Source organism: Durio zibethinus, chromosome 26 (genome assembly GCF_047325235.1).
Source record: "Durio zibethinus cultivar Kanyao isolate XHJ-2024 chromosome 26, ASM4732523v1, whole genome shotgun sequence".
NCBI lineage: Eukaryota > Viridiplantae > Streptophyta > Magnoliopsida > Malvales > Malvaceae > Durio > Durio zibethinus.
Window position 1 is genome coordinate 2427089 of NC_143187.1, and position 27479 is coordinate 2454567.

At 34.0% G+C, this 27479-nt stretch overlaps 4 protein-coding genes and 2 pseudogenes across 4 annotated transcripts; 1 reads left to right on the forward strand and 5 right to left on the reverse strand.

Annotated features, from left to right (window-relative positions):
- LOC111274116 (F-box protein CPR1-like) lies at nucleotides 1-1857 on the reverse strand (annotated as a pseudogene).
- An 85-nt stretch (nucleotides 1858-1942) lies between these two features.
- LOC111274473 (F-box protein CPR1-like) lies at nucleotides 1943-6002 on the reverse strand. The gene is made up of 2 exons (XM_022859151.2): nucleotides 4497-6002; nucleotides 1943-2510 (listed from the first exon to the last, which is right to left on the reverse strand). The coding sequence occupies exons 1-2, from the start codon at nucleotides 5509-5511 to the stop codon at nucleotides 2401-2403; spliced, it is 1125 nt and encodes a 374-aa protein (XP_022714886.2). The 5' UTR covers nucleotides 5512-6002; the 3' UTR covers nucleotides 1943-2400.
- Nucleotides 6003-8341: 2339 nt separating this feature from the next.
- LOC111318547 (F-box protein CPR1-like) lies at nucleotides 8342-11634 on the reverse strand (annotated as a pseudogene).
- Nucleotides 11635-12250: 616 nt separating this feature from the next.
- On the reverse strand, nucleotides 12251-13675 carry LOC111274474 (F-box protein CPR1-like). Its single transcript, XM_089755863.1, has one exon. The coding sequence runs from the start codon at nucleotides 13533-13535 to the stop codon at nucleotides 12399-12401; it is 1137 nt and encodes a 378-aa protein (XP_089611989.1). The 5' UTR covers nucleotides 13536-13675; the 3' UTR covers nucleotides 12251-12398.
- Nucleotides 13676-14039: 364 nt separating this feature from the next.
- LOC111274475 (uncharacterized) lies at nucleotides 14040-19036 on the reverse strand. The gene is made up of 7 exons (XM_022859152.2): nucleotides 18531-19036; nucleotides 17705-17840; nucleotides 16915-16996; nucleotides 16011-16186; nucleotides 15226-15363; nucleotides 15000-15139; nucleotides 14040-14564 (listed from the first exon to the last, which is right to left on the reverse strand). The coding sequence occupies exons 1-7, from the start codon at nucleotides 18646-18648 to the stop codon at nucleotides 14299-14301; spliced, it is 1056 nt and encodes a 351-aa protein (XP_022714887.2). The 5' UTR covers nucleotides 18649-19036; the 3' UTR covers nucleotides 14040-14298.
- Nucleotides 19037-20068: 1032 nt separating this feature from the next.
- LOC111274476 (putative histone H2A variant 3) lies at nucleotides 20069-22687 on the forward strand. Its single transcript, XM_022859153.2, has 2 exons — nucleotides 20069-20348; nucleotides 22159-22687. Exons 1-2 carry the CDS (start codon nucleotides 20241-20243, stop codon nucleotides 22453-22455), a joined length of 405 nt encoding a protein of 134 aa, XP_022714888.1. The 5' UTR covers nucleotides 20069-20240; the 3' UTR covers nucleotides 22456-22687.
- Nucleotides 22688-27479: the final 4792 nt, after the last annotated feature.

Here is a 27479-nt window from a genome sequence, read left to right on the forward strand (position 1 = left end):
GAATATAAAGTGGATTCGAATGTTATTTCTCCAGCCAATAATTGAAAGCAAAAGCATATTGCATTGAATCAGTGGTTAATTGGCAGAACAGAAACGAGGGTTTCCACATAAGTCAATGCAGAAAAGCGTTGGGGCGCACCTGGAATACAGAGGGGCTCCCCTGTTTTCTTCTCCAAATCGAACCAAGCGGGCTTTTAACCTCCGCCATCATCTAGCAATATTTTATCACCACTCCTAGAATACGCTATAGCTCTGGTGTGGAATATATTCGTCAACCAATCCCATTCGTCTTGCCATAGACAACCTAGTTCGGTCCGTGGCTCCTTAACTCCATATCCTTCATCAACCATAAAACAGATTGTCCTTAACAAGACCGGTTGAGCAATCACGAAAAACACACAAGCATCCGCCCAATTCTCCAACATTTTTGAAACTAAAATACTTAAAATCAATGTCACATTCAGGTATTTCATAATATTCCTCAGCCCCAAGATCAAGAGCAAATATCAGTTTAGCTACAAAATTTTCTCCTATTTCATCCCCTACCCAATGCAAGGAACCATTAACATAAGCACCGTCATTGTAATTAATAGGAATGTTATAAGGGCAATCTTTAATCCTCCTCCAAGAATTAGCTTTCAGACTGTAAACCATAACTTTGAAGCAATTTTGAGTTTTGGATCTCAGCATTTTCACCACCTTGTAATCATTGTTGATGACATCATACCCAAATCCAAGTATGGTATTCTTATCATAGCCATATTCAGGTATGATATCATGATCCATGGTCATATCATCGCCCATTGTTGGCAGATAATAGGATTTTCTGGTTGATGGATTCCACAAAGCAATGCCTGCATCACGATGGTATACGGCAAATAATCCATTGCAAGAACCAATTATTCTGGAACGATATTTGGTGATTTCAGCTGGAAATGGGCGAGAGAATTGCACCAAGTTGCCGAGCGAGTCGAAGTACACCGAATAGGCCTGATCATCATTTTCTATACAACTATCAAGAAAGAGCTGCACATTGGTGTTGGTTTTCAAGGACTGATTGAGATGTAGTTTGACGAAATCTGAATCATCTATGAGGGAACCCCATGGCTTGGACACGCATTTAAAGCGGAGTAGTGTCTTCACTGGAAGCCGACAAAGTACGTCAGGGATCAAATCGGATGGAAAAGAAGACATTGGTGGATTCTGCAAGTGAGAAGACGGTTTGGTTGACGGTTTTGAAGAGAAATGAAAAGTTACTTTAGATTAGAATGGTCAAAACCGATGAGCAAGCGGGAAGGTGAATGGAAAATGCCTTTAGCTTAGCTGTAACCTGTAAGTGAGTTCAATATCAGACTGTGGAAGTCAAACCTTCATGTGCCCTTCATTTCTCAATTTTTTAGGCTTCTATTTCAAGCTTATCATCATCATCAGCACCGACTCCGATTATTTAATTGGTTGTTTGCAGTAACCTGATAGCGTTAACCAGTTCAAATATATTGTTTTCAGATACGATTTCATCCCCGATAAGATTTTTTTTTTTTTGGGTTTCAAAATCTAGGATCTGGGTTTATAAGAACACAACCAGCGTGGCTGTGATTGAAGAAAACACCGTGTGCCTCTTGCTTTTGCCTCGTCTTTGTACTTGAAATGTCATACCAATTTATTGACCTTTGATTTTTATCTTAACGTTTTGCAAAGTCTAAGACTTGCAATGACCTCTCCAGCCCTCAAAAGGGAACAAGAGAGGGTCATTTTTGGTGCATTTCATTTATCATTTTTTTATTACAATCTTTCAATTATGTAATTATAATAAAAAAAATATGTAAAAACTTACCATTTATAAATGTAAATTACGTATAAAATTTTGATCAAATTCACATAATTTTAAATTATGATTAATTAATTATAATACAATAACTATAAATGATATGCTCTCATTCTTTTTGAGGTCATATCTCCCCCAGTTTTAACAAGTCGGACACTAAATCCCCAAACTTAATCGGAGAACTAATTTCTATTTAGTGTATACTGCCTTCAAATCCCGAATCAATATGGGAAAACTGTTCTAGAGAGTTTGAACAGCATCTACTACCTTAAAGGAAACCAAAGCTTCACGGATTTTTAAAGATAAAAAATTGAACTGGAAAGAAAGACATACAAGGAAATTTGCAAGGGAAGTTCATTTTATTTCCACAGAAAAGACGAGAACAAAAGACTCGGACCCACAATCCAACCTGGCTAGCAAACTGAAACAAACAGTTGTTGAATGCCCTTGACCACTTTAGTACCCTTTCATGCATCTGTTGCCGTATCCCTCTCTCCAGTTTTCCCTTACCTGCCAATAAGAAGGCCAATCTTTATCTTACGAGCAACCTCAATCATGATCATTCTCTTCATGAGTCACTGGACCTGTCTGCCATATTCTAACGGTACCACTTCAGATCCTGAAACATAGGATTCCCCTAAGAAACGTACACATTGGACAGGACCATGGTGACCCTTGTTGCAACCTACAAGGATAAAGCACAACATAATTAGGACTCTTAACACTCTGACAAACACCAGTAAATATTACATCATCCAGTCAGTTCCACTCGCTACATAAACACAGTTCATCTGCTTTGATGGGATCCATCGTTTACCCTTTTCAGATTTTTTCAACAACTTGCAGCATATCCATCATTCTACTGAGTTATTGGTGTATCAGAAAACACGTTATAATGCACTTTCATCCAGCATTTAAGCAATACCTGAACACGAGACCTAAATTTTTTATAAAGAGCATCATGCAGTAACTAAATATTGCCAGTAATGAAGGTGTCTACACGGCCATTCGAAGACAACGCTAAAATGATCAAATTTGGGGATTAGCTAATATTGAAGTCCCAAACAATTGTCTTCATAGATATTGCTGTTCATCTCACAATCTCAAGAGGCACTCTTCTCCAGTATGAAAATCTAAGACATGGACCCACATTTCTAATCTCACCTTGTTTGCTTTTTGGAACTCTGGATCTGGATGCGTGTGTATCCACTTATTTTTTTAAAGGATTATCAACATTGAGATCATTTTAACTTAAGCAAAATAACCACATAGTTCCTATGTACTTTTGTTTTTTGAAATATGTTACCATGCACTTTTCCTTTTGAGATTTTACAAAAGAAAATTTGTATGCGTCTGTATTTTTCTTTTTGAACTTCTGATGTCATCAATTTTTCATATTTTCAAAGAAATAATCACTAAATTTATATTATAAATCAAATTTTCATGCACTTGAGTATTTAACTTATTAGTATATATATGTATTTATTTTACTCAAACAATCAAGTTTAAATTCTTCAAACTGCACTTGATAAAAACAAAATCAAAATTTCAATATATTATAAATAAAAAGTCGGTGACAAATCAAAGAAATTAATATAGGTTACCATTGATTGGTCAAGAAATTAAAACTAAGCACACAATACCCTTTGATTTGGAGAATCTCTCACTACTCACTACTTTATTTGTCCACAGGTTTTATTTTAGTACTAGTTGTTCAATTTTCATATCAAATATTGCTAAAAAAGTATTGGAAGTTTCTCAAGAAATGAGATAATGGGAGTCCGAGAATAAGATGGGTTTTAGCAATGAGTCTAGCATAACATGTAAATTTTGTTGCTTAATTTCTATTAGAAAGTTTATAAAAAAAAATAAAAAGGCTGAACCAAGGTGGCAGCACGTGCTTGATGGTTTTTTTGTTCCTTTTAACTTTTCTCTGTAAAGGAACAAGAACGTGGGTTTGAATGGGCATGATCCATTCCGATTAAGGGTGCAAAAACCAGCAATAATCTGGGTTTAACTGGGGCTAAATTAAAGTGTTTGACAGCTTGGTTTTTAATTTAATTAAGATTATAAAATGAGCCAACTTAAACATCTAACCTCTGTAAGTTTGTAGTCTCTACTCTCCCCTTCTTCATTTTTGCAACTCTAAATTCCTCAGATATTCTTGAATTAATTGTAAATTAAGGACACTTATGCTACATCCATCACATTGTTATCTTCCTACCTTTTATTTCGTGATGTTCCATCACAAAATAAAACTTTTTATTTTTTGTAATTCAAGAACTCTGTCACCACCATTTATAACGTTTTGACATATATAAGCAGTTGTTGAATTTAACATAAAGAAATGCATGTCAAATTTCTCACTATAGAAGAATGCAAATGTTTTTTTAAATTAGCCTGAAAATAAAGAAAATGATTGCAGTAGTTGATATTTGAATTTCAAACATAAAAGATGTCACTTCTTAAAATAATTACATGAATTATCTGAACTAAACCCTGAATTCAATACAAACGTAATTTCTCCTGCCAATTACTGAAAGCAAAAGCCTAACAGAGATAGAAAAGATGCCATTTGCATTAACTTTGGTTGCATTGAACTAATCGTTGATTGGGAGTACAGAAACAAGGCTTTCCACATAAGTCATTGCAGAAAAGTGTTCGGGTGCACCTGGAATACGGAGAATCTCCCCTGTTTGCTTCTCCAGATGGAACCAAGCAGGCTGCTTTTGTCCACCATCATCTAGCAATATTTTATCACCATTGCTAGAATATGCTATAGCTCTGGTATAAAATATATTCGTCAGCCATTCTTCTCCTGATAGATAAACTAGTTCAGTCCATGACTCCTTAACTCCATATTCCTTCATCACCCATAAAATGATATGATCCTCGTCATAACAATTCGTATACTCCCGGAAAACACACAAGCATTCTCCCAACACTCCCACATTCTTATAACCAAAATTTCTGAAATTAATTTCACATTCAGGCACATCATGATACTCCTCAACCCCAAGATCAAGACCAAAGATCAATCTACCCCCAAAATATTTGTCTTTCGTATCGCCTACCCAATGCAGGGAACCATTAGCATAGGCACCATCCTGTTTGAGACTATAAGGAATGACATAAGGGCAATCCTTAATCCTCCTCCAAGAATTAGCTTTCAGGCTATAGACCATAACTGTCCCAGATTTTACCATCATTTTGACCACCTTGTAGTCATTGCCGATGACATCATACCCAAATCCAAGAATGTGATAGTCACCCTTGATCACATCTCCACATATTAATGGTGGTAGATAATGGCATGTTCTAGTTGATGGATTCCACAAAGCAATGCCTGCTTCATAATGGTATACAGCAAGTAAACCATTGCAAGAACCAAATATTCTGGAACAATATCCGGATAATTTAGTTGCAAAGGGGCGAGGGAGTTGCTCCAAATTGCCCAGCGAATCAAAGTCTACTGAATATGCCTTATCATCATTTACTGAACGACTGTAAAGAACAAGCCTGACATTGCTGTTGGTTTTGAAGGAGTGATGGAGATGGAGTTTGGCAAAATCAGAGTCATCTATGAGGGAACCCCATGGCTTCGACACACATTTGAAGCGTACAAGTGTCTTCACGGGAAGCCAACGAAGTACATCGGTGATCACGTCGGTAGGGACAGTAGACATTGGAGGATTCCGCTAGCTAGAGAAAATACGGAGTAAGGTTGAGGCTACGAAGCACAGACACAACGAAACCCTAACGTACCGTTGTGGTACCAGTATCCAACACGAACAGGCCGTTTACACGATAGAATAAGCACAGACAGACCGACAAAAAAATAAAAATTAAATCGTATACGGCCTCAACACGATCAAGACATACTTGGACAAAGATTGGACGGCGAATAACCAAAAAAAAAAAAAAGATAGAGGTTGCAGGACGGCGACCGACACCAAAAATTGGGTGAGCTGACGGCTGCTGGATGATTTTGTTGAGAGAGAGAGAGGAGAGGGAATCAGAGGGTTTTTTAGAGAGAGAAAGGAATTACAGACAGAGAGTGGGATGAGAAAATGAAAACAAAAATTTGATCCTTTTATGATCAGTGCTAAACGCACGTTTTAACCAGGACAGGGGAAGGGGGGAAAAGAAAATATTAAAAACTAAAGATTAAAAATTAAATTACCTAAAAATTTTAGTATAATTTATAATTCAATTAGACTTGATCTTGTACAAAAACAAAGAATTATATTTTGGGATTTTTTTTGACTGATAATTATATCGGTTTAAGTCTTAAAGAGAATTTTAAAATATTTAAGTTTTTGAATAGAATAAGATTATGAAAACTAAATACTAATAATAATTTTTTATTATATAATAAAAAATTTTAGGTAGAAATATTCAATGGGCTATTTATAATATGTCTTGCTTAATGACAAAAGAATTTTATAAATAATTTGATTATATATTAATAAAAAAATATCATATTTAATGACACTATTTTTGTATAAAAAATATATTTTATTATTATATCTTATCGTACTTATATATTTATTTTTATAATCCTTAGTTGTTAAGGTTCTGGCCTCGGGGTACTGTAGGAAACGGAGGAATCTAATTAGGTGAGGAAGACGGTTAATGGTCATAACCAACTTTTTTTTTTTAATTTACCCTTAAAATTTTTTTTTATCTTATTATTTATTTAACAATCTTACTACTTAACTGATTAAAAAAATTATAAATATAAATTTTTTTAAATATCAACTTTAATAATATATTAATTAATTAAAAAAATAATCGCCATTACCAACCTAAAATAAAGAAAAAGAAGCATTGGTTTGGATGAGTTCATCGTCGGCTCATGGAAAAGTGAATCCATCATGTTATTATTATTTTTTCCTCACCAACTCCAACTCTGAATATTTAATTGATAGTTTATCTTTATTCGATTTCCCGTTAAAAAAAACAAAATCTTTATTGGATTTCTTGGACATTTGTTTAGATCTTATTGCTAACAACAATTTATTAACAAGAAGCAGAAGACAAGAAAGTGTGGAGAGCACTGATGCCAATGGACAAACCTTACCATGAGGAAAAGAGCGTAAAGATCACCCTTTTTATAAAAGTAATAACTATTTGAATTAAATCGAATTTGATTTTAATATTTTATAATATATAAAATTATAAATTTTTAAAATTTAATCCAATCGAAATTTTATATCATTTGTTTCCAATCAAATTCAGTTTGCTTAGATGATTGTTGATTTAGATAAGAGGATTGACGCTTTTTTATTTTTTTTTGTTAAGCTTTATAAGGAAAAGAACAAGAAGGTGGGTTTGAAAAGACGTGAACCATTCCAATTAAGGGTGGCAAAAACTAGCATGATCTGGGTTTGCTCATTCAAAGTGTATGACAGTTTGATCTTTAATTAAGATTATAAAAGTGAACCAACCCAAACATTCTAATAAGAAACAGCCTCATTTAACAACTTAAGGAAGAGGGGAATAGAGGTCCAGTATGTATGCCTGAGATGTGGACAAGAAGAGGAAACAATGATGCATGTGATCAAACGATGCAGGTTGGCAAGTGACATCTGGAAAATGGGATGCTGGGGGGATGGATGGTCTAATGCAGATATTGAAATTGAGAAGGGATGGCTGAGCTATTTGTTTGAGAAAGGAGACCAAAACAGCTTGGAAATGTGACTGACAACATGATATGACACAATAGGAACGTAGATATAAAAAACAAAGTATGTAAAACAGCTAAAGAAACTATGGCATATGTGAGGCAATTTCTTGAGGAATACAGAGGAGCTCAAGTACGGTCTGGTTTGCAAATCACGCGGCAGATTACAAAATGGAGAGCCCCAGAAGAAGGTTATGCTAAGGCAAACTTTGATGGAGCACTTAAGGTGGATGGATGTGTGTGTGGGATAAGGGTTGTAGTGAGGGATGGAATAGGCAATGTATTAGTCTCACGGACCTAAAGAAGAGTCTTGAATCTCATATCGAATATAATAGGAGGGTCATTGGAGTATAAAATGGTTCACATTATCTCTTCTTTGTGAAACGTTTTTTGTAAGATAAAATCATGAAATCAGGGGAGCTAGAACGGACAATACTTCACAAAACCATAAATCATGACAGGTAAGTTGATCAGAAGAGTGTATGCCCAGGTCCTGGAGTCGCGCAGGTCGGAACTTAAGTCTCCACTTGTGACACTAAGGACAAACTCAAACAGAGTAAAGCAGGTTAGAGATCCAGTTGTTGCAGAGGCTCTAGCTTTGAACACTGCGATTGAATTCTCCAAACAGCTGGGCATACAATCGATTATAGTGGAGAGGGATGCTCTAGAGGTGGTGAACCAGCTAACGTCCGAGGAGGAGAATCTGTCGACGATTGGAGAACTTATCCAGGATGCAAAGACATTGAGGCAAAATTTTAGTCACTTTTCAGTTGTTCATACAAAAAGGGAGGCAAATGGAGCTGCATACGGACTAGCAAAGCATGCAATTACATCACCAACAGAGGAGTTACAATGGATCTATGAATGCCCTACCATTATCTCTTATGTAATGCTTGCTGAAAGCACGCTTATATAAATCAATTATATTTCAAAATAAAAAAAATAAAGAACAGCCTCAAGAAGTCAAGATTAACCTCAAATGTACAGCTAGCCCTTGTAAATTTGTAATCTCCCCCATGTTCATTTCTTTAACTCCGAATTCCCAAGAATATTCTTGAAAGAAATCTAAATTACCGGACTCTATGCTTGTGCTGCAGATATCCATCGTATAGTTATGTTCCACTTCTTATTTCAAGATGTTACAAAATAAAAACTTTTTTTTTTGGGGTAATTCAAGAACGTTGGTACCACTATTTTAACATTTTGGCATGAACAATTATTGAATTTAACATTAAAAAAATAAAAAAATCACTATAGAATAGAGTATAAAGTGGATACAAATGTTATTTCTCCAACCAATAATTGAAAGCAAAAGCATATTGCTTTGAATCAGTGGTTAATTGGCAGAACAGAAACGAGGGTTTCCACATAAGTCAATGCAGAAAAGCGTTGGGGCGCTCCTGGAATACAGAGAGTCTCCCCTGTTTTTGTCTCCAAATCGAACCAAGCGGGCTTAAAACCTTTGCCATCATCTAGCAATATGTTATCACTGTTGAAAAATCAACACGCACGTAATAACACAAATATATTTGTTTTGGTTTAACTCAAAGTGACCTCTTAAAATAAGAAAAGTTACCAAAAATTTTTTATTCAAAACTTAACTCAAAACCCAATTACATATTTTTAATAGTCTACTCACCTAGTTATTATCTTAGTATCTAACTATATGTGATTATCAAATCAAAATCAAAAGATCTTATTTATAAGGGTGAAACCCTTATACCTTTATTAAACTCTTGATGTAGGATATAAAATAAACTCAAACTCACTTAACTTTTGATGTGAGATTATGAGATTCAAGACAAATTTCAACAAATCCTTCCATCACTTGAATCTCCAAACACTTCAATAATATCTACAAAACTTACATGTTTACCTTTCTTCTTTTCTTTCATCACAGGAATCTTTGTAATTAAGCATCTATCAAGCATGTACAAGTATTTTTAACCCTATGTCTTTGTAGAATCACATTCTTGTACACTTTCAATTAATCATTAGTATGTGTACATTCAAGAAGCTAACTCATCCAAAATAATTAAATTGTAGTTATAACTCGGTACATACCTTATATGATGAAGCGTCCTAATAATGAGATCTAAGCCGAACACTCCCAATGCCACGATTGTGAGATCTAAGCCTAACACTCTCAATGCCTTGAATCTACACATTTTCATTGTTAGTAACCATAATATCTCCATACTTCTTATTCTCATCTAATTCCTATAAGTAACTCTTATCATTGCAAACATGAACTGTAGCAATTGAATCTAAAACTCAACATTTATCACTTTTCAAAATCTAAGTTTCATTCACACAAATCGTCAAAACAACATCATCATCATAAGACAAAACAGCAGTAGTATCACTTTTTCCTTCATCCAATTTTTTTTATCATTCGTCTTTTTGAAAGCAGCCATATCCCTTATCAGCTTTTTGTAGTGCACTTGGATATATCCCTTTTCACCACAATAATAATATTTTATATCATTGTAATATCTGTCTCTTGACTTAGATCTCTCTCTTGATCTATCAATCCTCTTTTGAGTCCTTCCTTGATCAAAATCCTCTACAGCTAGTATACTCCCCCTAAGTTATGAGTTCTATGTTCTCATAAACTTTTCGTTCTCACACAACAAGGTAGTCACATCATTCAACTTTAAAATAGATTAATCCACTAATAAAATATGAACAGAAATTAAATACTTCTCTTCATTTTTTAACGCATCAACAGAAATTACCAGCAATTAAGAAACTAATTTATTAAATTCATTCATGTGATTATGAAGACTCGTACCTTCTTCCATCTTCAGAGAATACAAATCTATCTTCAAACATTATATGTTAGTTAATGACTTATATGCATAAATACCTTCAAGATGATTCCAAAAACTTTTCGGAATACTTCCAGTCAACACACTATACTTTACCTCTGAGATTAGAAAAAATTGAGATAGTCTATGGGTATTAGTTATGAGTGTTTGATTTGATTTGATATTTTTTTGTAATTCTCTACAACTAATGGATCTTATTTTTCATCCGTAAACGTAGATCAATTAGATCGAATCATGTTAAATTATTATTTTTTGTGTGATTATTTGATCGTTTGATCATTTGATTTTGCTTCCGTTAATATGATTGGATTGAGGTTTTTTAGCCTATCAATCACTACTCTTAGAATACGCTATAGCTCTGGTGTGGAATATATCGTCAACCAACCCCATTGGTCTCCCCATATACAACCTAGTTCAGTCAATGACTCCTTAACTCCATATTCTTTCATCACCATGACATGATCCTGGATATCACCGGTTAACCAACCATGGAAAACATACAAGCATCCTCCCAGCACTCCTACATTCTTGTAACCAAAATTGATGAAATCAGTGTCAGCTACAGGCACCAAATGATACTCCTCTGTCCAAAGATCAAAAGCAAAGATAACTCTACCTCCAAAATATCCGGCTATTTCATTCCCTACCCAATGGAGGGAACCATTAACATAAGCACCGTCGTTATAATTAAAAGGAATGTCATATAGGCAATCTTTAATCCTCCTCCAAGAATTAGCTTTCAGACTATAAACCACAACTTTGAAGCAATTTTGAGTCTTGGATCTCAGCATTTTCACCACCTTGTAATCATTGTTGATGACATCATACCGAAATCCAAGTATGGTATTCTTATCATATCCATATCCAGGTATGATATCATGATCCATGGTTATATCATCACCCATTGTTGGCAGATAATGGCATTTTCTGGTTGATGGATTCCACAAAGCAATGCCTGCATCACGATGGTATACGGCAAGTAAACCATTGCAAGAACCAAATCTAGAATGGTTTTTGGTCCTCTCAGCTGCAAATGGGCGAGGGAATTGCACCAAGTTGCACAGCAAGTCGAAGTACACTGAATAGGCTTTATCATCTTTTTCTATACCATTATCAAGAAGAAGCTTAACATGCGTGTTGATTTTCAAGGACTGATGGAGATGGAGTTTGGTGAAATCTGGGTCATCTATGAAAGAACCCCTCGGCTTGTACACTCTTTTGAAGCGCAGCAGTGTCTTCAATGGAAGCCGACAAAGTTTGTCAGCGATCAGATCGGTTGGAAAAATAGACATTGGTGGATTCAGCAAGAGATTAGAAAGTTTGGTTGAGGGTTTGCAGAGAAAAGAAAACTTCTTTTAGATGAGGATGGTCACTGGATACTCTGTATTCATGTGCCCTTCCTTTGTTTTTCATATTTTTATACTTCCTTTCTCATCATCAGCACCGACTCCGAATAATTTAGTACCCCATGGTTTAATGTAATCTTATTGCTTAAATTTTTTTTTACATTTATTGGTTTCAGAATATTTATTGGTTTAAGATGAAATTGTTGTTTTTATAAAAATAAATGATATAAAAAATGTTTAAAATTACGATTTAATATGATTTTTTTTTTTTCATTTGATCAATCTTAAAATTATGATATATAAAATTTAATTTATTGTTGTTGTGATTTCAAAGTATGCTTTAATGCAAAACAAAAATGACCATTTGAAATCTCAAATTTGTAAATGGCCATTGTAAAACGTAAAATGAGATTTCAACGCCAATTAAATCTCTAAATGCGGACTTAGGAAGATTTGAGCAAAAGATTGGGTTGCAGTGCAAGAAAAAAGAGCTTGAGTCTTCACTCAGAGACAACTAATGTAGAAAATCATTGACAACTATTGGCATAAAACAATCATTGAATTTAAACATTAAACTAAATCAAAATTTTCATTCTGGAATATAAAGCCAATACAAATGTTATTTCTCTAGCCAATAATAAAAGCAAAACCCCAAAAAGAGAAAGAAAAGATGACAACAAATTGCATTAACTTTGCTTGCATTTCAGTTGTTAATTGACAGAAACAAGGCTTTCCACATAAATCATTGTGGATAAACGTTGGGGTGCACCTTGAATACAGAGATATTCCCCTGTTTCATCCTCCAGATTGAACCAAGCTGGCTGACGACCTCCGCCATCATCCAGCAATATTTTATCACCATCCCTGGAATAGGCCACAGCTCTGGTGTGAAATATATTCGTCAGCCATTCGTCTCGTGACAGATGACGTAGCTCAGTCCAAGACTCCTTCACTCCATATTCCTTCATCACCCATAAATTGACATGGTCCTCCACTGGACAAGTTGAGAAGTCACGAGAAACGCATAAACATCCGCCCAATGCTCCCACATTCATGTAACCAAAACCTGTACAATAACCGCCACATTTTTTCTCTCTGAAGCTTCTGTCACCTTCAGGAATTTCATAGTACTCCTCAGTCCCAAGATCAAGAGCAAAGATCACTTTACCTCCATAGAATTCTCCTATTTCATCCCCTACCCAATGAAGGGAATTATTTATATAAGCATCGTCGTTGTAATTAGTAGGAAAGTCATAAGGGCAATCCTTAATCCTCCTCCAAGAATTAGCTTTCAGATCGTAAACCATAACTTTGTAGCAATTTTGACTCTTGGATCTCAGCATTTTCACCACCTTGTAGTAATTGCTAATGGCATCATACCCAAATCCAAGTATGGTATTTTTATCATAGTCATATCCAGGTATGGTATCATGATCCATGGTTATATCATCATCCAATGCTGGCAGATAATGGCATTTTCTGATTGATGGATTCCACAACACAATGCCTGCTTCACGATGGTATACAGCAAGTAATCCATTGCAAGAACCAATTATTCTGGAACGATATTTGGTTATTTCAGCTGTAAATGGGCGAGAGAATTGCACCAAGTTGCCGAGCGAGTAGAAGTCCACCGAATATGCCTGATCATCATTTTCTATACAATTATCAAGAAAGAGCTTAACATTGGTGTTGGTTTTCCAGGACTGATTGAGATGTAGTTTGACGAAATCTGAGTCATCTATGAGGGAACCCCATGGCTTGGTCACGCATTTGAAGCGGAGAAGTGACTTCACCGGAAGCCGACAAAGTATGTCAGGGATCAAATCGGATGGGAAAGGAGACATTGGTGGAACCGGTGAGAGGGAAAAATGTTTGGTTGAAGGTCTTGAACAGAATGAAAAGTTCTTTTAGATGAGAATGGTCAAAACAAATGAGCAAACAAGAAAGTGACTGGAAAATGCCATTAGCTTAGCTGCAACCTGTGAGCTAATTACCAGGCTGTGGAAATCAAACCCTCATGTGCCCTTCCTTACCTTCTCAATTTTTTACTTTACTTTTCATGCTTATCATCATCAGCACGGAGTCAGATTATTTAATTTGTTGTTTGTAGTAACCTGATAGCGTCAACCTGTTCAAATATATTGGTTTCAGATACGATTTCATCCCCGATGAGATTTTTTATGGGCTCTCCAGTCCTCAAAGGGGGACTGGAGAGGATCCGAATCCGGTTTGAGCTCGTATCTCCCCCAGTTTTAATAAGTCAAACTAAATTCCCAACCTTAATCAGAAAATTAATTTCTATTTTAGTATATACTGCCTTCAAATCCCGAATCAATATGGAAAAACTATTAGAAATCTATAGAGATATTGCCATTGACTTCATAGAGTTTGAACAGCATCTACTACCTTAAAGCAAACCAAAGGTTCACAAATTTTTAAAGATAAAAAATTGAACTGGAAAGAAAGATATACAAGGAAATTTGAAAGGAAAGTTAATTTTATTTCGACAGAAAAGACGGACGCAAAAAACTCACCCATAATCCTACAACGTGGCAAGCAAGCTGAAACAAACACTTGTTGAATGCCCTTGATAAATTTAATACCATGTCATGCATCTGTTGGCTTATTCCTCTCTCCAGTTTTCCCTTCCCTGCCAATGTGTAGGCCACTCTCAATCCTACGGGCAACCTCATCGGCCACAGCCTTCACTTTCCCACTCGGTCCATTTCCGGGTAGATGATCATTCTCTTCATGAGTCACTGGTCCTGTCTGCCATATTCTAATGGTACCATCTTCAGATCCTGAAGCATAGGATTCCCCTCCAGGTGAGAAACGTACACAGTGGACAGGACCATGGTGACCCTTGTTGCAACCTACAAGGATAAAGCACAACATAATTAGGACTCTTTTAACACTCTGACAAACACCAGTAAAAAATACATCATCCAATCAGTTCCACTCGCTACATAAACACAGATCATCTGCTTTGATGGGATCCTTTACATTTCTCAGATTTTTTTCAACAACTTGCAGCATATCCATCATTCTACTGAGTTTTTGGTGTGTCAGAAAACACCTTATAATGCACCTTCATCCAGCATTTAACCAACACCTGAACATAAGACCTAAATATTTTTATAAACCGTATTACGCTGTAACTAAATATTGTCAAGTAATGGAGGTGTCTACATGGCCATTCAAAGACGATGTTAAAATGATCCAATTTGGGGATTAGCTACTATTCAAGCCCCAAACAAGTAGTCTTCATAGATATTGCTGTTCATCTCACAATCTCAAGAGGCACCTACCAAGCTCTTCTCCAGTATGAAAATCAAAGACATGGACCCACATGTCTTCTCCTCCAGCAATGAACTTATTGCCATGCTTTGGTTCCAATGAAGCTGATTCCACATTGCATGGCATATTGTAGCTTTTCACCAATCCAAAACTAATAAGGCGAAAAACAAATGTCAGCAGCTATTGGCGAAAGAATAAAGTCTACTCTTTACAAAAGATGTCCAACTAAAGACTTACTGATTTGCATCCCAAAACTTAACAGTAGATCCATCAGCAGTGGTTATATAGCGACCATCCTGACTCACTTCAGCACTGGTGACAGGTGATATGGTCTCAAGTGTTTGAACAATTTTGCCACTTCTTAGATCCCACAACCTACACACATGCAAGGTTTAGAGGTAACAAGGTTCAGGAATTCATATAGAAAACCATATAATCATGTGAAATCACTGCTTCAGTGACAAAGACACAGCATGGATGTCTTACTACAAATTTCTTTTATTTAATTTTTAATAAACCAATACATCAAAGGTTTGAGAATACACCAAAAGATCCAACATGGAAGACATGATTTTCAATATATACATGGAATACTTTACCAATAACCTAAACTCAAATGTCTCACTTTTTCTTTACTTTCCTAAATCCCATCAATTATCTAAGAAAACTTCCAAATTCCCATACAGCCCGATACTAAAAATATTTATAAAGTCAACCACCGAATGTTGGCACCAGCATTTTCTTCAGCCAAGTAAAATGAACCCAAAAAATGTTTTGTAACAAGTATGCAAAACCTGCAAAATGCCCTAAAACTTCCATGCTTGACTTTTAAACTTAAGAAACAATATGCATCCCTTACACAAGCACAGAATAGTCCACCTATTAGACATCTTATTTAAAAATCCTCTGAGTGACACAAACTAATTCAAAACAGATATGATACTTGTGACAATGAATTATCTTATGGCAACCAATTGGAGAAAAAAAAAGGTCAAGGTGCTATCAATTGAACACAGTCATACCTAACACCTTTAGTATCAGTACAAGAACTTAAGATCGTCTGGTCACTGTGGAGCCATGCAACAGTTCTAATTGAACCAGGAGAATTATCCACTTGTCTTGGAGGAGCATCCAGACGATTCAAATCAAATATTCGAAGAATTTTCTCAACTCCACCAGTGAGTAGAAGGTGTGTATCCTATACAAATAACAATTTACTCAGAAGCTGCAAACAGATAACAAAAGGGAAAGACATATATAGATAAATTTATCTTCACTGAAGAATAAATTAATGAATCAGGAATATAAGTGCTAGATGCAAAAAGTTAATTGCAATATAAACATAATTATATGTTAAAGAAAACAAATTTAAAAATTTTGAAGGTCTCAGATGAAAAAAATCCACTGAAGCCCACTTAAAATGACTCTGCAACTTCAGTCCATCAACAAAAAGGATATGCAATCAGACCTAGCAAATCATTCAAGTGCCAAAATAAAACATGAAGGATAATATATAGATAATGAAAAATGACCCAAAAAAGTATGCAAACTTATTTTAATGGTAAACGAAATATAGACAAAATTCAAAATAAGAATATCCAAACCATTAAATTAATTCAGTTCTTTCACCCTTAGTTGCTATGGAAACTTTATTAAATGGTTGAACCTTGAAAAAATAACTTTACCCACTGGCATTTCAAGAAGTACAACGCTCTTGCAATAATATCTAAATAGAAAGTAGTGATTATATATTATCAAAAGAAAAAAAAAAAAAGCTCATGGGGAACATATATGATAAAATACTTGTTTTCCGTGCCAGCCCTATCAAAGGGCACTACATAGGCATTAAATGAAGGTCTATAACTAAACTTATAAAAAATTATAGAGGAGAAGAATTATTCCAATGGAAAAGTAATTAAGCCATACCTCCGAAAAGGCACATGCTCGAACGATATGTTTGTGCTCAAACGAGTGCAATTCATCACCAGTCAATGCATCCCACAGTTTCCTGGAAATATTGGAGGAAAATGATAAATCCCACTTTTCAATTAACCATCATCACTGAATGACACTATGAGAAAGAGATGTAAGAACAACAATAAGAAAAGCAATATCAGCTTTTAGTAGTTCATACACATGTAAATGTGTATTTGGAAGAGATCTTCAAAAAAAAGCCCATAGTAGATATCATTCAATCATTAATATAAATTAGCACAAGTCAATCAACTGAATTTATCAAGTTCACAAATTTGTAACATACCAGAATAACCAATCACATACAGCATATATTTTTCATGCTGCATGTACATATATATTATTATTGCATCTAAGAAAAGATCAATATTACAACAGAAAGAAATACACAGCATCCATCCAATGGCAATCATGCAATGCTTTTTACTCCATCAAAAAATTGGAGAAAAAAGAACAATTTGTAAAGCCAAGACTCATGACCATACACCATCCAAACGCTTGCCCACTAGAGAATAGCTTTGGAGACTCATTAACCAAACTTCTCCTCACAATGAGTTAATGAGGGACAAAGAGCCCAGTAGCACAAATGGATGAGGTCCCATTTTTTTTTTGGGAGAGTGTTTGATAGAAAATAAATGCAAAGGGAGAAGGAAAATCAGTTGCAAAGGTGGAACTTGATATCTCTTAGCACACAAAAAAAACCCCCAAACAATGATTTTTATTGCTAAATAAAATTACGTACGCAGAAAAATCAGCTGAGGCAGATGCTGCACGTAACGCATTGGTATCCAGGCAGGAGCTCCATACTGCACCCTTATGCCCTTCAAATGTGCCAATCCAATCTCCAGTCTCCCCATTTCTTAACATTGGACTGGAGTCTGAATTTCCAATGCGTCATTACAAATAGAGTCGATAAACAGAGTCAATTCACGTCACAGCATGCAAAAACAATCATTGTCATCTACCATGACTTCTCAGGAAAATAGAAATTAAAAATGTTAACATAGCAAGAAATTAATTGATATACCTAGATAACCTACAAAAATGGATTATGGAAGACGAAAGGATCAACAATAAAATTAAAAAAAAAATCCCATACTCAACATGATTAACCACAAAATAGATTTCCTGCTTCCAAAACATCATTCCATTTCAAGTGACAGAACAACAATAACTTACAGTTCCTTAAACCTAAACAATTGCTAAAGGCCAGTTAAATGCAATCTTACTTCAACATTGTATCACCATATTTGAAATCACATAACTATAAAACTACTTAAGAGTTTGCAGTTCAATCTAATGAGACTAAAATTATTACTGCATAACTAATCAAAGAAAAAGGAAGTTAATAAGCAAGTTTGAAACATTAAATAAATAAATTCAAAGCTGAAAATTAATATGGTCCAGAGGACCAGAACAGACTAACTCAAAACCCAATTCAACATTCCTGTATCTCAATTCAAATACATAGCTGATTATACCAAAATAATCACTAAAACATAATTCTAAAAAAAAAAAAAAACCAAATATATAATTGGTGTGAATCAATCAATAAATCAAAGCCCTACCTTTACTGGCACTAATAAGAAAAAAGCCATCAGGGGTGATGGGGCTGTAGAACAAATCAACCACTGGCCTTGAATGCCCATGGCACACTAATGGTACAGCCACCTTTTTCTTCTCCATTTCTCCAATTTAACAACAACAACAATAGTAAAATCAAAAACCCAAAAAAATAAATTCCTAACTTGATCCTTTTAGATCAATTAAAAAAAAATTTCTTAATATTACAAAGTGGGTCAATATTACATAACCGAACCAAAACACTATTTTTCTTGTCAGAAATTATGATACTTGAAACAAAACAAAAAAAGTTTTTCTTTTTCTAAAAGAAGGGGTTGAGAAGAAACCCTACAGCTTAATTTTTTTTTATGATGTTGGAAATGTTATTGCTAGGTACTGTAAATGCTAGAATATGAAAATCAAAACAATTTTTTATTTATTGCTAAATATGAAAAAAAGGAAAAAAATAAATGAAAAATAAATAGCTGATTTGTAAGGGCTTGGAGAGAGCAACGAGACCATGGAAGCAGATCATTATATAGTAGTCTGAGATTTGTTGGTTTTGCAAAGAAGGGTTGCTATTTTTGGATAATATAAGCTTTAGCACTCCATTTCTTTTCATATTTAACTTATCCACCATCTAATTGGCAAAATTACAAAGTCAACCATGGCATTTAAATTTTTAAGCAAATCATTATACTTGCATAAAATGTGCAATGTCTCAACTCTAATTTGATCCAAATAGAATCACAATTCTTATTTTAATTCAACTTATCTCAATTTTTTAAAAAAATTAAACTTATATCCTACACTGATGATGAAAATTTTCACTTCAACGGCAAAATTAAAAAATTGATGTGTTTTTTAATAAAATAGATTTATAAATATTAAAAATTAATTACTGTATGAACAAATGTCAACTTCTAATTCTGCCAAAGCTGTTTAAAATTTCTATTATTGTGTGTTAAATTTTTATAAATCTTTATCCAATTAATAATAAAAAAAATTTGACATGAGATGTAAGAAAAATAATGGTCGTAACATACATAATGTAATGTAATAAAAAGGAAAAGATTGTAGTGTAAGAATGTCTTAGTTGAAGGAAACAATTGTTGGCCTATAGTTTATTTATTTATTTATTTTTTAAAAAAAATTTAAAAAAATTTAAAGTTTGGTACATTATATTTATATATTTTTTAAAATATTATAAATAATTATGCATATAAATTCATTTAAATTGATAATCTTTAAATATTAATTGTCTAATCTCAAACCAACTTATCAAAAAATTAAATCATAGATTTTACACTTTTTTATTAAAAGAAAAGAAAAGAGATTTGGACATCTCTTTAAATATATTCACCATTAAATTGACCAGTTCATGGGAAAAAAATAAAAATAAGTAAAGGAAGTTTTATTTTTATTCCAAACCAAAAAAAAAAAAGGGGTACAAGTGGTAATTTGAAGATGTAAGGAGGGTAATATCGAGAAAGAAAGAAAGGAAGCGGGTACTAAAAGGTCAAGATCTCGAAATCGTGCCTGTTGTGGCAGTGTTTTGGAGTCTTTCATTATCTCAGTCCGAAAACCTTCTTAGCTCGCAGGGCTCTTTCTCTTCTCTTCTGTTCAACGTTATCCGTTTCTCGCTTTTTCCTCCCAAAGCAAGCCAAGATTTTTCTGCAGGAAAAAAAAAAAACCCTAAGTAATTTGGCGAGGAAATGTCGGGGAAAGGAGCAAAAGGGTTGATTACGGCTGGCAAATCGACCAAGGACAAAGACAAGGACAAGAAGAAACCCATCTCTCGCTCTTCTCGTGCTGGTCTCCAGGTCCGTCTCTCTTTTGGCCCTTAATTTTCCGCTTGAATTAGCTTTTCTTTTGATGTTTTCCGTGAATTAGATTTTGTGAATTTTGTATTTATGAAGCATTCTTTAATTCTAGGAAACGTTATAGTTTCAGATCAAGAAAGGGAGGTTCTTTTTGTTAATTTATTCTCTTGTTTATTGCTTTGTAATTGTTTAATTAATTTATTTTTTGTTGAGAAAATGGCTTCTAAATTTATTGTGGAATAATTTAGGGAGGAATTTGAATTAGTATTAGTTATATCTTTCGGAAATCTGCCGGATCTAGTGTATCAAATCAAAGTAAACTATGTTTTGCTGTGTTAAAGGGTTATCGATAGATAATCTGGCCGAACAATGTCATGCTTTAAAGATTGGCTTTTGGTGCATGTCCGATTGTCTTGTTTCTGTGCGTTTTGATTTCTGGGTCCCATGGTAAACAGTTTATCTTGCTAAAGGGTCCTTATAAATGAACCTTTTAGTTTTCTTGCATGGATGTCTCTGTTTATTGGGCTCTTTGTTGATAACATTTCACTTTTCCGCTGATTTTTATGTTTGAAGTTAGTTGTTGCAAAGAAGAGACTTATGTGTTGTATGAACAATTATGGTCCAGAGTTCTGTCTTATCAATTTTTATTTCCATGATGGGGGTGAAAAAAGAGAAGCAGAGAGGTAGGATTTGGAGTTGAGACAAGATTTTCCTGTTGATAACTCTGGTTCTGCCTTTTCATCTAATGGATTAATTGCCATAGCGTCTGAGATTTGTATGTAATTTCCTTATTCCAAGGAGCTAAGAAATTTTTGTGAAGGAGCTTTAAGGGTGTGGTCTGTGAAAAAACTAGATAGTAACTCTTGCTCTAAGTCAAATGACTATAGTTCAGGATATGCTGGTTTAAAATGTGCTAATGTGCCATTTGACTTTTTTTATTTTCTGTTCTGATGTATTATGATTGCTGCAACAAGTTCAGTAAACTGATTTGTGATTCATAAGGTAATGAATGGTTTTCTCTTGTTTCTTTAAATGTTCACTGAATGAGCTTGAGGTTTACATACAAAATAACAGCCATGAAATGATAACCAATAATGAAGGTTTACTTTTTGATCCATTTTTTATGAGGGATTCATGCACAACATTATGACATGCTTTCAATCATGGTTTTGTTTTGAGGTACCTTATTGGTATAACAAAAATGGACTCATTAGTATTGCTCTGGTAAAACTCCATTGTCTTAGTAAAAGTATGTGTAAGTTTGAATTTGTGGGTGAAAGAAATATTTTTATAGGGAAAGAGTATTCTCGTTTCTTTCTAGTCTGCATTGACTATTTTATGCCACATTTCTTTCTAGTCTGCATTGACTGTTTTATGCCTAAATGGAATCTAGAATAGCAATGAGATTTGTGGATTGACTATAGTGTGGTCTGTTCCAGCAAAGGAGAACTGAGAGTTACTTGGCAAAAAATAGACACAGACCATATAACGACATGCATATTAATAAAACCAAACAACATTTCGTTAGTCTGGACTGCTTTTTTAGAGCTTTTAATGATCCTCGCTAAACTTAATTTTCTGAGTTTGGCAAGTCAGCATCCTTTTCCATGTTTGTACTTTATTCTGCATCCTAAACTGTTTGGCAGAAATTGGGTTTTCTGTGTGTGGTCAAGGAAAATTAGTATATCATCATCCGTAGGATACATGATAAAATGAATATATTGTTCTACTTTGAACTCTAGTAGAACTACAGTTAATTATTCTAAATTATAATCAGTTGCTTTTTATGTTTTATATGTGCTCCCTTTAGTTTCCTGTGGGTCGTGTCCACCGGCTGCTGAAGACAAGGGTTAATGCAAATGGAAGGGTTGGAGCAACTGCTGCTGTGTACACAGCTGCCATACTGGAGTACCTGACTGCAGAAGTGCTAGAACTGGCAGGTAATGCTAGCAAGGATTTGAAGGTTAAGCGTATTACACCTAGGCATTTGCAGCTTGCTATCCGGGGTGATGAAGAATTAGACACCTTGATCAAGGGAACCATAGCTGGCGGTGGTGTTATCCCGCACATTCACAAATCACTTATCAACAAATCCTCCAAGGAGTAGCTTATGTAATTGATCTCCGTTCGTTAGTCTTTACCCATAAACCTCAGAAAAATGTTTGAGGCCTGTTTGTTTCTGGACAAGGTGGATACTTGTTTTGTCTAGTAGCTAATTATGGAAATTCAGAATTTGAATTAGAAAGATGAATTGATGGATTATTAGTCCAAACTGTTCTGATATTTTATGTGGATGCATTCCTCATTAAAACTTAGGATGGCTGTGGGCGTTAGAATGATTCTTTTCTCCAATAATTTAATTTATCCACAAATCTTTTAGCCCCAATGATGTTATCTCTTTCACGAGAGAACAAAAAATTACTGGAACTGGGGTAAGATTATGTGGACTCCATTCTATCCTTTTTTCTGATATAACATTCTTATTTCTTCTAAGCTCTACAACTCAGTTTTCATTAAAATTTAACTTTTTTTTTAATTTGCATTTTTATTAATTTTGAGGATGCTGCATGCAGAAAGTAAAGAGGCAAAAGTGCTGCATGTAGAAAGTGAAAGAGACAAAGGCTAAGTAGACAAATCAACGACCAAATGGAGCCTAAATGCCCAAGTAATAAGATAAACAACTTAGGATGGCCAGCACCCAACGGAATGTATTGCCTTCCACCACCACATATCTGATTTTTTTTTTTTTTTTGGAGTATTCATTCGACACTCCACTTCCACGTCATATTCGATGTTATTTGGGTTGAGAAGCATGCTATGTTTGACTTTGCTTTGTTTTTCCTGAAAGAAAAGAAGACATTTCAAATAAACCCTTTTTTAAAAGATAAATAAAATAAAATACTAAAAAACTCCTAAAATTTATCAAATTTTTAAGTATAGGTTTATATTATACTCAAATATTTTTTGATTTGATTTTAGATAAACTCTTATTTTAAATGAAAGGTGGACCATCGTGGTACCCAATGTCAACTCAGATTTTCCTTTCTTTTTCTTTTTGTTCGAAGAGATTTTCTTTTACGTGTTTACGTTGAAGCAAATATGGCTAGGGTCGGTAAATCAATCCGAAATCATCGGGTTTCGATCCGATCTGATTATTTTAGGGTCAGATTTTTTTTTTTAAAATTGAGTTTTTGGTTGGATTGGATCGGTTTTATTTTTTAAAATGTTAGATTCGGGTCGGGGTCGGGTTTGTATGAAATCCGACCCTACCCGACCTGAAATATTTACCAAAATATCTTTAATATATATATAATTTTTTTTAGGGTTTCTGAATTTTAATTTCTTTTGGGTTTTGGTCGCTCTCTCTCGTCTTCCTCAGCCGTTTTGTTTTGCATTTCTACTTCTATCTGCCAGACTGCCAGGTTGTTTCACACTCACACAGGTGCTGCCCACTCCCAAGCGTGCATTTCAATTCCGCCAGTTCTTTCTATTTTTAATTTCCAAAAACATTATTTTAATTATTATTTTAATCAATTCAGTCTTCCTATTTTAGTCTTGAATAAATTTCAAACCATTTAATTTAAACCCTCTTTATCAGATCCAAACCGTTTCTTTGAGTCTGATAAAACCCAAAGCAAAACAGAAAAAAAAACCAAGAAGAAGAAGGAGAAGAAGCTTTTTTTTTTCTCTGAAAACAACTTTAACAATTTTTTTTTTTTATTGCTTGGTTTTGAAAGGCTTGTTTCTCAACAACCTTAATCTTTTGTAAGAAATTTTTTTTAATTTTTTAGAATTTTTAACTTTCGTTTTTAAAAAGTCGCTGCTTTACTTTCTTGTTCATCTTTCTCGATTTTTTTAGTAAGCAGTTTTGATTTTCGTTTCTTCCAACGAAATCCAAAACGTTTCAATTTTCATTTTTTTCTCCTTTTATTTTCTTTTTCTTCCTCAAAATGTTTGCTATGTCGATCTTCTTCTAAGTTTTTCAGTGCGAGTTTAGCAAGGATATTAATTTGAATTTCTAAAAAAAATAACTTTTTTGGTTGATTTTCGGGGTTTTTCTTTCAAAAATGATGTTATCAGCGTCGCCGACGACTTTAGCGAAAAGTTCGCTAGATTTAGGTAGGAAACAGGCCATAGATGATTTTACTAGATGTTATTTTCAGGCATGTTTGCTATGTTTCCTTATTCTCCCTTTATCTCTTGTTGCCTTATTTGAAGGCAATAACAAACATAATGATGATAACATTCTGATCTACAAGAAATTTAAGTTGATGAGTTACTACCTTGCTTGTATGAAATTCACTGAAAAATTTCGTTCTTGTTTATATAATAGGTGAGGATTCTTGTTAGATTATATGTTTATAGTTGAATATGATCGTCTGGTTCTGATCCATGCATATCAGCAATACTGAAGTTCTCAGTGTGTTACCTTAGCATTTTTTTGAAGGGGGAATCATAACAAAATGGTTCTGTTTGAGATAATTAGTCTAGTCTTTCTGAATAGCTTGCTTTGCCCTTCAAGTTATAATCTTAGTTTATTGTCATTAGCATAAACTTTAGTGGTGTTTGGAAATTAATCATGTCTGTTATTTTTGAATGAAGGTAAAATGTCTAATTTGGGAGATAATTCGTGTTCCCCAACACCTCTTACTTCTACCTCACATCAATCACCAATTCAGCAAACTCCAATTTCAACATCTGATGAAAATACAACTCAATCATTAAGTGTGACGAATCATGGTGCTGAAGTTGATGATAGTGGGTATAACTCAAGTAAGCTAAAATCAGAAGTATGAAAACATTTTAAAAAAGAGAAAATCAATAATGAATGGAAGGCAATATGCAATTATTGTAAGAAAAAACTTGGTGGTGCTTCAAAGAATGGGACAAGTCATTTACGTGAGCATTCAGACAGGTGCAGCAAGCGATTTCAAATGGATATTCGTCAACAAGTGCTGGTAGCAAATCAAAGGAAGGCAGATGGAAAAGTAACACTAAGAAACTTTTCCTTTGATCAAAATGTCATAAGGAGGGAGCTTGCCAACATGATAATCATGCATGAATATCCTTTATCAATGGTTGATCATGTGCAATTCAGAAAGTATTCTTACAGTCTCCAACCTTTGTTTGCTATGCCTTCTCGAAATACTATAAAGAGTGATATTTTGAAGATTTTCAAAGAAGAAAAGGCAAAAATAATATCCAAGTTGGAAGCTAATGAAGGGAGAATTGCTATCACAACTGATATGTGGACTGCTGATCACAAAAAAAAAGGATACATGGCTGTCACTGCTCATTACATCGATAATCAATGAAACTTACAAAAACGCATCATCAGGTATATTTTATTAAATTGTCTTATTTTGATAATGTTTATTTTTTATTAAGTAATTATTATTATTGAATTAATTATTAAATTAGTGTAAATAATTGATTGTTTAATTAGGTTTGAATATGTGCCAACTCCACATACAAAAGAGGTCATTGCTTCAAGTTTGATGAAATGTTTCCTAGATTGGAATATTGATAGAAAACTTTCATCTATTACAGTGGATAATTGTAGTGTGAATGATGGTGTTATTGAGTTGTTAATTGATAGAATTGGTTGTGATGCATTTTTGCTTAATAGGGCTTTTTTTCATATGCGTTGTTGTGCACACATCTTGCATTTGATTGTGAAAGATGGATTGAGTGTGATTGGAGATGAAATTGAAAGAATTTGTGATAGTGTCCAGCGCGTCAATTGCACATTCCAACTTTAAAAAAGTTGTGTGTTGATGTCAAAACACGATGAAACTCTACTTATTTGATGCTTCGAACAACTTTGTTTTATAAAGATGTTTTTTCTCGTTGTGTGCAATTACATGGTGATCCTTTGTACAAACATTTATCAACTGAAAATGATTGGATCATTGCAACCGAGATTTGTGAGAAGTTGAAATTGTTTTATGATATCACTGAAGGATTTTCTGGCACAAAATATGCTACTGCAAATCTTTATTTTCCTAATATTTGCAAAATCAGATTGGCATTGAATGAATGGATTATGCAGACCGATAGAATTATTTCATGTATGACTGTGAGCATGTTAGGCAAATTTGAAAAATATTGGAATGATGTGCATGGTATAATGGGTGTTGCTACAATTTTAGATCCAAGATATAAAACAGAGTTGTTGGAGTATTACTTTGAAAAGATTTATGGAGAAAATGCTGAATTTGAAATTGAAAGGATTGTGCAAATATGTCGGGATTTGCTTAAGGAGTATGAGGAAATTTTGGCTTTGAAAAAGGAAGAAGGACCTTCTAGTTCAAGCTTTTCATTCTTAGATGGTGTTGGTATTACTGAATTGGGAAATTTGAGAGACTATGATGATTTTGTTTCAGGATAAAAAAAAAATCAAAAGTAAAATCAGAGTTAGATCGTTACTTGGATGAAGAAGTCATACCAAGAAAAGGAGATTTTGATATATTGAATTGGTGGAAACTAACTGGGCCTCAATTTCCGACCTTACAACTTATTGTTAGAGATATATATGCCATACCAATTTCTAATGTTGCTTCAGAGTCTACTTTTAGTACTGGAGGGAGGTTGGTGAATGCACAATGTAATAGACTTCATCCATCAACTATAGAAGCTTTAACATGTTGTCAAAGTTGGTTATGGGCTAAAGAAGAAAGTACAATAATTCATATTATGTAATTTTATTTTTTATTTTAGCATATTGTTAGTTATTATATTTTGTTGTTATATATTATTTGTTAATGTTTTATTATTTCATTTGTAGGGTCAATTTCATTAGAAGAAAATTCTTTTTACGAGGATGTTAATGATAGTGAGATTGAGGAAAAGATAACTAGTTTGGTAAATAATATTATCTTTTTTAACTAATTCATTTTTTATATTATTATTTTTAAATATATTATTTTATGATATTTATTTATTCATCTTATTGTTTTATTTTATAGGACTAGTGTGGTCAGAGGAGAATGATGATATGAAGCTTACTGATGATGAAATGATTTGTTGTGGTCTTTGAAGATTTTCACCATATTGGATGAAAGAATGTTCAAACAATTTAGCTTTTTATTGTGGTAGTTTAAGCTTTTAATGTTTATCTTGTATTATGTA

Excerpts from the sequence above, each read along its gene's own strand:
- LOC111274475 (XM_022859152.2), bottom strand. The coding sequence starts at position 18,648 with ATGGAGAAGAAAAAGGTGGCTGTACCATTAGTGTGCCATGGGCATTCA. Across the intron at positions 17,841-18,530 it reads TCTTATTAGTGCCAGTAAAG|ACTCCAGTCCAATGTTAAGA; the intron begins GTAGGGCTTTGA and ends TTGGAAATTCAG. Across the intron at positions 15,364-16,010 it reads ACTGATACTAAAGGTGTTAG|GTTGTGGGATCTAAGAAGTG; the intron begins GTATGACTGTGT and ends GCATGTGTGTAG.
- LOC111274474 (XM_089755863.1), bottom strand. The coding sequence starts at position 13,535 with ATGTCTCCTTTCCCATCCGATTTGATCCCTGACATACTTTGTCGGCTT.
- LOC111274476 (XM_022859153.2), top strand. The coding sequence starts at position 20,241 with ATGTCGGGGAAAGGAGCAAAAGGGTTGATTACGGCTGGCAAATCGACC. Across the intron at positions 20,349-22,158 it reads CTTCTCGTGCTGGTCTCCAG|TTTCCTGTGGGTCGTGTCCA; the intron begins GTCCGTCTCTCT and ends TGCTCCCTTTAG.
- LOC111274473 (XM_022859151.2), bottom strand. The coding sequence starts at position 5,511 with ATGTCTACTGTCCCTACCGACGTGATCACCGATGTACTTCGTTGGCTT. Across the intron at positions 2,511-4,496 it reads GGAGATTCTCCGTATTCCAG|GTTGCAACAAGGGTCACCAT; the intron begins GTGCACCCGAAC and ends TTATCCTTGTAG.